This window comes from Suncus etruscus, chromosome 19 (genome assembly GCF_024139225.1).
Source record: "Suncus etruscus isolate mSunEtr1 chromosome 19, mSunEtr1.pri.cur, whole genome shotgun sequence".
Taxonomy (NCBI): Eukaryota; Metazoa; Chordata; class Mammalia; order Eulipotyphla; family Soricidae; genus Suncus; species Suncus etruscus.
This window is the reverse complement of record NC_064866.1, coordinates 1,104,876-1,118,372: the sequence shown is the minus strand read 5'-3', so window position 1 is coordinate 1,118,372 and position 13,497 is coordinate 1,104,876. Positions and strand designations below refer to the sequence as shown.

Below are 13,497 nucleotides of genomic sequence, written 5' to 3'. Positions count from 1 at the left end.
TCCCCAGGCTGGGCTCGAAGGATCATAGGAGCTGGAGGGAATCCAACCCAGGTTGGCTATGTGCAAGGCAAATGACTTCCCTGCAGTACCATCTCTCCAGCCCCTTCCAGGATTCTTTTTCTTCTGTGGAGGCCACTCCTGAGGCTGCTTAGGCGGCCCGTGGAGCCCCTGACTCACCCTCTTCAGTAAGGCATGTGGTCCATACTTGCGCCTATTCTAGTTTCTATACTGAAGATTGTTGGGGTCAGAATGAGCCCGCTATGGAAAGAATAATGGGAGTCTCTAATGGTTTCCCCAAATCACAGCTGGATGTGTAGGAGGGAGAGAACTCCCATCAATCAAGCTGCCCCAGAAGATCCAGAAGTCGGACTAAGCATCTCTTCTGCACCGTTGACACTTAAGGCCCATAGAGGAAGAAAGGAAAAAGATGAGATCAGACACAAAGCACAGCCAAGAACAGGAAGAAATGGCTATGACAACACTCACTAGGTAAGCTTGGCTCGGAAACGGCACGTCACGGTAGCTCCTTGTTAGCACCTAGATCAAAAAAGAAACCCAGAGAAGGAGCAATAGCACCCATGGAGGCAACAGAGGGGGTTCGGGAGATGGCAGCAGATGCCCAGAGCTTCCTGCACCAGTCCCCTCCTCCACAGCATGTCCCTGCTATCCTGGCAGCCCAGAGCAGTCCACCTCTGATCCTGAGCGCTCGCAGATCAAGCCCACGTGGAAAACACAGTCAAGGTGGCAAGCAACCAGGCTCGATTCCAAAACTGGCATTTTTGCTAATTCTGTTGATTAGATATTTTTGTTGTTGTTCTGTCTATTTTGCACCCCCAAGTGAGTCTACACTCTGGAGAACTGTAGCAAATGACTTCACTAATCAAGATGAATAGAAGAACTATGTTAACTGTTCAAGTTTTATTCCAAATTTTTTTTTTTTTTTTGGTTTTTGGGCCACACCCGGCGGTGCTCAGGGGTTACTCCTGGCTGTCTGCTCAGAAATAGCTCCTGGCAGGCACGGGGGACCATATGGGACGCCGGAATTCAAACCAACCACCTTTGATCCTGGATCGGCTGCTTGCAAGGCAAATGCCGCTGTGCTATCTCTCCGGGCCCTTCTTTAATTTCTTAACCCCACCCCCTTTTCACTACTCATTTTTCTTTTTTTTTTTTGGTTTTTGGGCCACACTGGGCGACGCTCAGGGGTCACTCCTGGCTGTTTGCTCAGAAATAACTCCTGGCAGGCACGGGGGACCATGTGGGACACCGGGATTCGAACCAACCACCTTTGATCCTGGATCGGCTGCTTGCAAGGCAAATGCCTCTGTGCTATCTCTCCGGGCCCAACTTTTTTTTTTTTTTTTTTGGGGGGGAGGGGGGTTTATTCCAAATTTAAAATGTTTTCTTAATTGTCACTAAAAAAGAAAACTGTTGGTTCGAATCCCGGTGTCCCTTATGGTCCCCCGTTCCTGCCAGGAGCTATTTCTGAGCAGACAGCCAGGAGTAACCCCTGAGCACCGCCAGGTGTGGCCCCAAAACAAAACAAAACAAAACAAAAAAACAAAACTGTATTCTAGACAGTCAAGTGTTTACTTGGCATAGCTTGTTTTCATCTAGTTTATAACAAAGCAAGTAGCAAGCAAAGCTAGAATGCTGAGGGCCCAGTTTCAAAGGCAGTAACCTCTGTAAGTATAATCTTTCCATAAACTCTCTTTATCTAGTCTCTTTCTTTGTAAAAAAAAAAAATGACATACTAACACTCAACATAAGTGTACACACACTTTGGTCCCTTATTTTATGACATAGATACTTGTCACTTTCTTTGCCAATACACACTGAATATCTAGAACTAAACACAAAACCTAAAAACAATAACAAGACAAAAACCCATTTTTGCCAGAAAGATATACAGTGGGGTAAGGCACTTGCCTTGCACACAGCCAACCTGGATTCTGATCCCCAGCATCGCATATGATCCCCCGAGCACGGCCAGGAGTAATTCGAGTGCAGAGCAGGACTGAGCTCTGAGCAATGTCAGGCGTGGCCCCAAACCAAAAAAAACTATGCAAGCTTACATAAAGTCACAATCAGAAAAAGTTGCCGAATCTTACAAAATGAAAGAGTTGGTATTAAAGTATGACATCACATAAATAAATGTTTGGAAGCAAGTTGTTCCACCAACAAACTTACACTCCTGATTTCAGTCCTATAACATAAAGTCAGAGCTCAGTGTGCATCTGTAGACCAGATTGTTTTCTAACCCTTCGAGGCTGTTTATGGCCACTTGGAACAGTTGGGAAGATTTCTGGACTCACATTTCTCCCACATAAACAAGTTTTCTTTCTTTTCCAGTTGTTGAAAGTTCCACTTCAGTTTCTTAAAATGGCAGCTGAGCTCAGGACACAACAATAGATGCAAATTTAGCAAGGCTAGCAGAAACTCTTTCAGTGGAATCAAGGACAGTGAGGAAGATCTGCTCCTTGGAAATGGAATCCAGTCATTTCCCTAAAGCTGAATTCTAACCCTCTCCCGAACAGGGGTTTTAACAGGTACCCATGAAAAATAAAGGCACATCTTCAGGTGAACTGCTGGTACAATTATTGAAAGCTTCGGGTATGTTCATATTACGAATGTTACTGTATAATTCTATGCTAGAAAGTTATTTTAAGAACAACTAATCAAGCATTCTTTTACCTTTAGGTTGAAAACAATAACATGAACTGAGAAATTTGGTCTTTAACTCTTTTTAAGCCTTTCAGAAAAGACCCCTAACGATTTGGGGAGGGGGGAGGGCCCAGACCCAGTGGTGCTCAGGACTTACTCCTGGCTCTGCACTCACGGATCACTCCTGGCAGTGCTTTGAGGAACCATTTGGGGTGTAAGGGATGGAACCTGAATTAGCTGCGTGCAAAGTAAGGACCCTCCCTGCTATATGATGGCTCAGACTTCAAGGACCCCAAAATGACCTTAACTTTGCCAGCTGCACAGAACCTTCATCTCCAGTTTCGTTTTCTTTGTAAAGGCATTCCAAGTGTTTCTGCAATGGTGGTCGGTCACCTGTCTTCACATAACAAGAGGGAAAAGTGCGGACGCAGCACAAGCCGAGCTGTGGACCTCACACGTTAAGAGGAGACGGTCTCCATGGAAATTCCAGGATGCGGTTCCGTGGTCTTTCTTGTCCTGGCCACTCTCATTCCCTCATTTCTCTCGCTTCCCTTTCCCGCGCTGTGACGACCATGGAGGTGACCTCTGCCATCTCTCTGACCACAGTGAAGTTGACCCCGTTGGGCTGCTGGTGAGCCATGGCCTCCAGCTGGCGCCGATACTGTTCCGCCTCCTTCTCTTTCCTCAGGAGCTGGTATCGGTACTCTTGGGCTCTCCTGTTGGCCTCCTGGAGCTGTCGCTGGAGTGATTCTTTCTCAGTGCCAGCCTACAAAAGCACGCCATGTTACATGAGCCTCGACTATCCAGAGGACACAAAAGGATAAAGAGGTCCAGGCCTTAAAAAGGATGATTTTGGGGACCCCGAATGTAGTTCAGTAGCAGAGCACATGTTTTTTTTTTTTTGGATTTTGGGCCACACCCGGCATTGCTCAGGGGTTACTCCTGGCTGTCTGCTCAGAAATAGCTCCTGGCAGGCACGGGGACCATGTGGGACACCGGGATTTGAACCAACCACCTTTGGTCCTGGATCAGCTGCTTGCAAGGCAAATGCCGCTGTGCTATCTCTCTGGGCCCAGAGCACATGTTTTGCATGTAAGAAACACTAGGTTTGGTGCAAATACCCCTCCCCACAAATTTAAGGTTTTGATACTTTCCCATTTTGGGGGGGGGGGGAGCCACTCCTGGCGACTCAAGGGTTACTCCTGGATTGAGCTCAGAAAATGCTCTTGGCAGGCTAGGGGACTATATGGGATGCCAGGGATTGAACCCGGGTCCGTTCTGGGCTGGCCGCGTGCAAGGAGTCTCATATGGTTCCCTGAGCCTGCAAGGAGTGATTCTTTTTTTTTCCTTCAGTTTTTGGGCCATACCCAGTGGTGCTCACAGTTACTCCTGGCTCTGCACTCAGAAATCACTCCTGGCAGGCTCAGAGAACTATATGGAATGCTGGGGATTGAACCCAGGTCTGTCCAGGGTCAGCTGTGTGCAAGGCAAACACCCTGCTGCTGTGCTAGCTCTCCGGTCCTCTTTCCCATTTCTTTCTTTTTTTTTTTTGTTTTTTTTTGTTTTTTGTTTTTTTGGGCCACACCCGGCGGTGCTCAGGGGTCCCTCCTGGCTGTCTGCTCAGAAACAGCTCCTGGCAGGCACGGGGGACATATGGGACACCGGGATTCAAACCAACCACCTTTGGTCCTGGATCGGCTGCTTGCAAGGCAAACGCCGCTGTGCTATCTCTCCGGGACTCTTTCCCATTTCTTTACACAGCTAAAAACATCACCTTGCTTACCTGCCCTCTGCTCGTCATCTCTTCGAGCCTCAGTTTCTTAGTCAGTGGCCAACTCTCCATTACTTCTTCTTCCTCTTCTTCAACTACAGTCTCCTCTGCAACCACACCAGGAGGTACTGTGAGAACTGTGAGTCAAAGAACAAAGTGGAGGTGATAAATATGCAGTAAAACAAAGAGGTTATGCTTTGAATGAGAAAATAATTGCTGGGGGGCTGGAGTGGTGGTGCAGAAGTAGGGCATTTGCCTTGCATGTGGCTGACCGAGGACGGATCCTAGGTTCGATCCCCTGGCATCCCATATGGTCCCTCAAGCCAGGAGCGATTTCTGAACGCACAACCAGGAGTAACCCCTGAGCATCATCGTGTGTGACCCCAAAACAAAACAAAAAAACTCCTAGTAAATCATTATTGCTGGGATGTGGCCAGAGAGATAGCACAGCAGTAGGGCATTTGCCTTACGTGCGGCCAACCTGGGACAGACCTGATTCAGTTCCTGGCATCCCATATGGTCCCCAGAGCTTACGAGGAGCGATTTCTGAGCACAGAGCCAGGAATAGCCCCTGAGCATTGGCGAGTGTGGCCCAAAACGCAATCAATTAATAAATAAACAAACTGGAAAATAAAAAAGAAAATAATTGCTGGGGCTGGAGAGATAGAAAAGTAGTAGGACATATGGTTCCCTGAGTCTGCCAGGAGTGATTTTTTTTTTAATTTCCTTCAGTTTTGGGTTTGTACCCAGTGGTGCTCGGGGTTACTCCTTGCTCTGCGCTCAGAAATTGCTCCTGGCAGGCTCAGAGAACTATATGGAATGCTGGGCATTGAACCCGGGTCGGTCCAGGGTCGGCTGCGCGCAAGGCAAATGCCCTACCACTGTGCTATCACTCTGGCCCTCAGGAGCTATTTCTGATCTTAGAGCCAGGAGTAACCTGAGTGCCGCTGGGTGTAGCCCCAAAACCTAAAACAAGTAACATTAAATAAAGAAAATCACTGCTGGGGAGCTGGAGCGATAGGAAATTTGCCTTGCACGCAGCCAACCCAGATTGGATCTTAAAATTCCACAGGGTCCCCAAGCTCCACCTAGAAGGACCTGTGTGTGCACAGTCAAACGTAACTTTGAGCATCACTGGATGTGGTCCACAAAACAAAATAAAAAACCTGAAACATAGCTGGCATTTTTTTTGGGGGGGGGTCACGCTGGTGGAGCTCAGGAATCTCTCTTGGCAGTGCTTGGGGTACCACAGAGGATGCCAGAAGTTGAACCTGGTAAGGCTTACCCACTATGGGATTGTTCTGGCTCCACACTCTGGCATTTCTTATTTCTATTCTTTTGTTTTTGTTTTTGGGCCACACCGGCAGCGCTCAGGGGTTCTTCCTGGCTCCACGCTCAGAAACCGCTCCTGGCTGGCTCGGGGACCATATGGGATGCTGGGATTCGAACCACCATCCTTCTGCACACAAGGCAAACACCCTACCTCCATGCTATCTCTCCGGCCCCTGAAAAAGAGTTTTAACAAAAAAATGATCATATATACTTTGTTGCTGTTTTGAGGTCACACTCAGTAATGCTCAGGGGTTACTCTTGGCTCTGCAATCAGAAATTATCTTTTTTAATTTTTTTTTTTTAGAAATTATCTTGATAGTGCTGAGGTATCATACAGTATGCTAGAGATAAGACCCAGGTACAGCAGGTGCAAGGCAAACACTGCTACCTACCCAACTATCTCTCTCCAGGTCCAATAACATAGAATTTTTTAATTTAAGGCACAGTGATTTAAAAAGTGGCTCATTCTAGAGGTTCAGGCACCTGATGTTCCCAGGCCAATCTCACCTCCAAAGTGACCTCCTTTCCACAACGTCCCCAGGTTCCCTCCATCCCAGAGCCTGCCTCCTTGGTAGGCACAATTTTAAGTTTATTTTATATAGATTAGTCTCCTTCCTCAAGTGTTGTTGGCTTTGTGTTTTATTTACTTCTAGGCCACATCAAGTGTAGCTCAGGGACCATTTTGGCTCTGTGCTCAGAAGTGACCCTGGCAGTCCTCAGGGGATCCAAAGTGGCGCTGGGGACCAGGGCTGGTTGAAGCGGGCTGCGTGCAAAGCAATTGCCTTAGCTCTGTGCTCTCTCTGATCCTTGTTTTTCAATATGTAATATATGCACGAATCAAACATTAAAAGCTATAAACCAGAGAGTACAGGGGACAAGGCCCTTGCTCAGCAGAGCTCAGAGCTCCCCACCAAGAGCAACCACTGAGCCAGGAGCAATCCCAGGGTGCCACTGCATGTTCTTTCACCAAATCTAAAGCTGTAAAAATACTTAAAGGGAGGCCAGGGAGATAGCACGGCGGTAGGGTGTTTGCCTTGCATGCAGCCCATCCAGGACAAATGGTGGTTCGAATCCTTTCATCCCATATGGTCCCCAGGACTGTGCCTGTCAGGAGCGATTTCTGAGTGTAGAATCAGGAGTAACCCCTGAGAGCTGCCGGTGTGACCCCTAAAAAAAATACTTAAAGGGGCTGGAAAGATAGCAGAGCAGGTAAGGTGCTTGCCTTGCATGTGCCTGACCCAGGTTTTTCATTTTTCTTTTTCGTTTTTTTTTTTTTTTTGGTCAGACCTGGTGGCACTCAGGGGTTCCTCCTGGCTCTATGCTCAGAAATCGCTCCTGAGCGACCATATGGGATGCCGGGATTAGAACCACAATCCTTCTGTATGCAAGGCAAACGCCTCACCTCCATTCTATCTCTCTGGCCCCTGAGCCAGGTTTGATCCCCAGCATCTTAGGCCCCTTGAGCACTACCAAGAATCATCTCTGAATGCAGAGCCAGGAGGAACCCCTGAGCATTGTTGGATATGACCGAAAAACAAACAAAATGTATAGAAAAGCATACAGTGAGGGGCCAGAGAGATAGCATGGAGGTAGAGCGTTTGCCTTGCATGTAGAAGGACTGTGGTTTGAATCCTGGCATCCATAGGGTCCCCCAAGCCTGCCAGGAGCGATTCCTGAGCAGAGAGCCAGGAGGAACCCCTGAGCGCTGCCGGGTGTGACCCAAAAACAAAAACAAAGAAAACCAGAAACACATACAGTGAAAAGCTTCTCGTCCCCAACTATTACAATTGCCCTTCAGCAATGTTACCGATGTTATTCTTGAATGTTCCTTTCCAGAGATGGTCTACAAATAGAGTATTTGGATCTATCTGTATTTTTAACTACGGCTATATCTATGCCTGCCTGTTTTAGCTCTAGGTCCACTCCTGGTTGATAAGGTGCCATAGGTTGAACCTGGCCTCCTGCTTGTTAATACATTTTTGTGTCATTTCTGGCGGTGCTCAAGGGACCATAAGACGTGCTATGGATGGATTCCGGATCAGCTGCATGCAAGGCAAACACCATCTCTCTGAGCCCTAATGCTTCCTTCTCTTACGCGCTGGAGGGACGTCCTGCTCTCTCCTCCCTGAACTTTTTCTCCACTCAGCACTAGCATCAGTGCGGCAGAGGCCGCCTTGTTTGCCTGTGGTGCTTTCGTACATGCTCTACGGCCTCAGTCACTGTGCTAAGGCTTGAGCCCCTTTGGGGGCACTCTCTGGGATTCCTGGGCACAGACACATGCTCTCCTGAAAGCCCTTTTCTTTTTTTGGGGGGGAGGGCACACCCAGCAGGGTTACTCCTGTGCTCAGAAATCGCTCCTGAGCTCCTGGCAGGCATGCGGGACCATAGGGGATGCCGGGATTTGAACCACCATCTGTCCTGTGTTGGCTGCATGCAAGGCAAAGGCCCTACTGCTGTGCTATCTCTCCGGCCCCGGGCTCAGGCATCTTCGTAGTGAGCTCTAGTGCAGCACTCCTCTAGTGCCATGGAGAAGGTGCTTCCCGCTGCAGCTCTGCTGAGACCATGCTCAGCACACAGACCTAGAATTAGGGATCAAACTCATGATCTCAGGATTGCAAGGGCAGGTAGCCTTGACACTCAGCCATTCCAGGGTATCCTGAAATATCTTTTAATAAAAAATTGGGGCCAGAGCAATAGTACGACGTGTAGGCATTTGCTTTTGCACATGGCCAACCAAGGTTCAATCCCCAGCATCCCATATAGTCCTTGGAGCACTGTCAGGAGTAACTCCTGAGCGCAAAACCATGAATAATAGCCGAGCACCTCCTGGTGTGGCCCAAACCTCCCCTTGCCCAAAGACGAAAATTGGGGGACCGCGAAGATGAATAAAAGGGCTGAAGCACAGGTTCCGCCATGTTGGAGAGCCAAGTTTGGTCCACAACACCACACAGTTCCCAGAGTTCCCTGCACACTTCTGGGAGTGGGCCCCCAAACACTAAACCAGGGATTGCCCCGAGGACTGCCTGGTTTATCCTCCCCCGTAATAAGCCAACAATTCCCCGGATGGGATCCCTTACCTTGCTGTCTGTTCTGCGTTGTGACAAGAAGGGGCTGGCTGATGCCTTCAGCGGGGATTGCGGTCTGAATGTGACCCAAGGGGACTCCATTGGAAACTATGGTGATGAACCTTTGGCTGCTACTTCCCATCAGATGCTGGACTGAGGAGTCGACAAAATTTCCATCTGGGATTTCCTCGGTATTCACTAAAAAGGACAAGAGCAAATTTTGTTTTATTTTATTTTTTGTTCTTTTTTGGGTCACACCCAGCGGTGCTCAGGGTTTATTCCTGGCTCTACACTCAAAAATCGCTCCTGGCAGGCTTGGGGGACCAGATGGGATGGTGGGATTCAAACCACCATCCTTCTGTATGCTAGGCAAACACCCTACCTCCATGCTCTCTCTTTGGCCCCAAGAGCAAATGTTAAATTTCTGCTTTGACAAATAAACAGAGGGGGGCTGGAGAGATAGCATGGAGGTAAGGTGTTTTGCCTTGTATGCAGAAGGTCAGTGGTTCTAATCCCGGCATCCCATATGGTCCCCTGACCCTGCCAGGAGCTATTTCTGAGCATAGAGCCAGGAGTAACCCAAGTGCTGCCGGGTGTGGCTCAAAAACCAAAAAAAAAAGAAAAATAAACAGAGGAGCTGGGGAGATAACACAGTGGTAGGCCATTTGCCTTGCATGTAGCCGACCCAGGAAAGGCCCGGGTTCGAGGGTTGCGGGTGGGATGGTGTGGCAGTAATCGGAATGGAGGGAGGGCAAGGTCCAAAAACTCAAGAGAGGGGCCCGGAGAGATAGCACAGCAGCGTTTGCCTTGCAAGCAGCCGATCCAGGACCAAAGGTGGTTGGTTCGAATCCCGGTGTCCCATATGGTCCCCCGTGCCTGCCAGGAGCTATTACTGAGCAGACAGCCAGGAGTAACCCCTGAGCACCGCCGGGTGTGGCCCAAAAACAAACAAAAACAAAAAACAAAAAACAAAAAACAAAAAAAAAAACCTCAAGAGAGGGCTGGAGAGATAGCACAACGGTAGGGCTTTTGCCTTACATGCAGATGGATGGTGGTTTGAATCCCATCATCTTATACGGTCCCCCGAGCCTGCCAGGGGCAATTTCTGAGCACAGAAATTTTTTTTCAAGAGAAAAAAATGCAAATCAGTGGGCTGAGAGATAGTGTGGAGGTCAGGAATTTACCCTGCATGTGAGAACTGCTATGAGGTTTCCTGAAGAGTCAGGAATAGACCCTGAGCCTTCTGGGCATGACTGTGGGCTAACATCCTCCCACCCGCAAAAGCAAAACAAAATCACAAGCACAAATTCAAGCTTCATATATTGCTTGTCCCTCAGCCAAGCTGCTCATTCCTATACATCCGAGTACAGATTTTATTTCTGGTAGTGGGGAACCTGGCTTTGCTCAGGGTCTGCTCTTGGCTCTGGACTCAGGGATCATTACAGGTGGGGGTTGGGGGAGTGGAGGGGCATAGAGGATGCCAGGGAACAAACTCAGGTCCGCTGTAAGCACAGCAAGCACCTTACTCAAGACTTTCTCTCCAATCTCTACACCCCGTCTAGAGAATTTCGTGATTACTGCCAGTCAGAAAAACAGGATTGAAGGAATGCCTTCACAGCAAACTTCCAAGACAGAAAGAAGTCTGAATGACCTTCCTTCATTTATGATGGCACAAACTTTTGGAGGATTCCCAAATGATTCCCTAAGAAATCCTGAGCCCCCTTGTGACGAGTCTCCCTCTACATGAGAAGCCCTCAGCTTCTCTCCACCGTCATCCTTAATAAAGGATCTGAAACTTGTTTAAATACCAGAAGGTCACTCTTATGTTGCATGTTATACGCCTGACTCCTCTGGAAATGCCAACATTAATATCTCCAGTGAATATAAAAGAAAATCATCCTGAAATATGCTCGCAGGTGTCCCATATATGCTAGGATACTCACTGAAAGCTATCTAGGCTGCTATTTTCAATCATTCTGCATTGCTATCAGTCAAAACATACCAGGAAAACAATCTGCTTATATAAGACTAAACACTTGAAAAAACCTAACAAACCAGCAAAAAACAAAAACTGGAGTCAGATCAACAAGTTTGAAGCAAAGAAATAAAAAAAGGAATAAGTCATTCTCTGTTATTATTTAGCTGTCTGACTCTATCACTAATTCTTCTAATGCTGATTTAATCTACACTCCTCTTTCTTTTTCACCATTTCAGACAAATCTACTGGAGATGTAAAATCCCACTAAGAAAGGGGATTCACCTAGCAGATATCCCTTACCTGTGGCTCTGAGTGAGAGAAATATGGGCTGAGGCTTCCCTAGAGCGGCCAGGGCAGCCGACACTGAGGAGGGAGAAGCGGAGAAGCTCTCGGCTGAGGGGCAAGAGTTGGGGGCAGCTATTTCAGTAAAGGAATGCCTGGCAGAGAGAGTCAGCAAGGCGAACTTATTAAAGTGAAACCACCAACATCCAATCTCCGGAGTTTAATCTTGCTCTTTAACTCAAATCAATCAGGGGTGCAACCTGCTTTCAGATGGAAAGTTCCGTTTTTAAAGCGGACTGAAGTAACGTGCTTGCACAGGCTGCACTGAGTCCCCGCATTTGCTTGTTCTCTTGGCATGCCGAACGCTGAGTGTTGGGAGCAGACACCAGAGTGGCCTCCTCTTGGGAGGCTGGCCTGCAGAGCTGAGCGTTGGGAGCAGACATCAGAGCGGCCTCCTCTTGGGAGGCTGGCCTGCAGAGCTCTCCCTACATTGGACATGAAACATGAAGTTTATCTCACCCCAAGCCGAGCAACGATAAGGGAATATGCCTGTAGGGGGTTTATTTAAAATTATTTCCACTTCTCAGAAGAGTGAAAAGAATAGAACTGGTCTCTAAGCAAGGAGAGATTAAATCCTGAAGTTTTGGGGCCAGAGCAAACTATGGCACATGCATTTGCCTTGCACACGGCTGACCTGGGGCTGACCTGAGTTCAATCCCCAGCATTCCATAAGGCCTTTTTTAGCCTGCCAGGAGCAATTTCTGAGTGCAGAGCCAGGAGTAACCCCCGAACACAGCCGGATGTGGCCCCAAACCCCAAATAAATAAATCAATAAATAAAAGTAAAAAAAATTAAAAATCAAATCAAATCTTAGATTTCATAGCAGTTTAGCAGTCGTGGCCCTGGAGTCAATTCCTGCTCCCAGAGCACTGCCAGGTTCTGAGCACAACTGTGTGTGGCCCTTGGTAAAAAAACAAACACAACCACAGGGGCCAGCGTGACAGAGCAGTGGCTTGGGTGCTTGTATTGCATGTGGGCAATCTATGTTTGATCCCTGGCACCCCACATGATCCCCGGAGTGACTCTAGGAATGATCTTTCAGAAAAGAACCAGGAGTAAGTTTAAAACATTGCCAGGGTGTGTTCCTAAGAAAAAACAAACAAAAACCCAACAACAAAAAACACTAATTTTTTGGGGGGGTGCACACCCGGTAGCACTCAGGGGGTTACTCCTGGCTATAAGCACAGAAATCACTCCTGCAGGCTCGGGAGACCAACTAAGATGTCGGATTAAACCCGGGTCAGCCGCATACAAGGCAAATGCCCTACCTCCTGTACCTGCTGCTCCAACCCAAAAAACCTAAATCTTGAAGGCTCACATGACTGTCGAAGGACAGTGTTGTATAACCTATTAGCACTAAAAGTCAGCCAAGAGACAAGATCCAGGCAAGAGACAGATCCAGGTTGATCCTCAGCATGCCATAAGGGGTAATTCCCATGCACAATCAGAAAAAAGACCGAAATATGGCTGAGGTGGCCCCAAAACAAACAAAAATGAATAAAAAGAAAAGAAATTGGAGCCCAAGGTAGTATCGCAAGCACTTGCCTTGCATTTGCACAAACCCACACTTTTAACCTGGGTTTGGCCCCCTGCATCCCATTTGGTCTCCCAAGTCCCACCAAGCACAGCCTACTGTGGCCCCAAATTCCCAAAAAGCCAGATACATTTTCTACATGACTTATGGTTCTGAGGACTAAACCCAGTCATTTTTCTTATGTGAGGCCTGTGCCCAGCACTGCCATACATCCAGCGCACAAATGGTTCTGCTTTTCATCTGGGTACCATAGAAAAGCTCAGTGCCAAGTACTAAGCCAGTCTCCTGCACTGGAAGCCTGTGCTCCAATGCCAAAGAGCATCTCCCCAGGACAGGACATGATTTTGGTTGTTGGTCTGTTTTTTCGTTTTGTTTGTTTTTTGATCATACCGGCAGTACGAGGGGTTACTCCTGGCTCTGTGCTCAGGGAACCATATGAGATGCTGGGGGTTGAACCAGAGTTGGCTATAAGTAAGCAAAGTACCCTACTGCTGTTCTAGTCTATTCTAGTACCACAATAGAATTAAAAAGAAAACAAAAGGGGCCGGCGAGGTGGCGCTAGAGGTAAGGTGTCTGCCTTGCAAGCGCTAGCCAAGGATCAGGACCGTGGTTCGATCCCCTGGTGTCCCATATGGTCCCCCCACGCCAGGGGCGATTTCTGAGCGCTTAACCAGGAATAACCCCTGAGCATTGAACGGGTGTGGCCCGAAAAACCAAGAAAAAAAAAGAAAACAAAACAGGCTGGAGAGATGGCACAGTGGTGGGCATCTGCCTTGTACACAGCTGATCCAGGACATGGTGGTTCGAATCC

At 48.0% G+C, this 13,497-nt stretch overlaps 1 protein-coding gene across 1 annotated transcript in view; it reads right to left on the bottom strand.

The window, feature by feature from the left end:
* Positions 1 to 3,043: 3,043 nt before the first annotated feature.
* Positions 3,044 to 13,497, bottom strand: part of GABPB2 (GA binding protein transcription factor subunit beta 2) — a 28,365-nt gene continuing 17,911 nt past the window's right edge. Inside the window, 5 exon segments of the mRNA XM_049765979.1 lie at positions 3,044 to 3,172; positions 3,175 to 3,430; positions 4,448 to 4,572; positions 8,845 to 9,030; positions 11,111 to 11,227. Of these exon segments, the coding sequence (XP_049621936.1) occupies positions 3,123 to 3,172; positions 3,175 to 3,430; positions 4,448 to 4,572; positions 8,845 to 9,030; positions 11,111 to 11,227 (734 nt within the window). The 3' untranslated portion in view covers positions 3,044 to 3,122.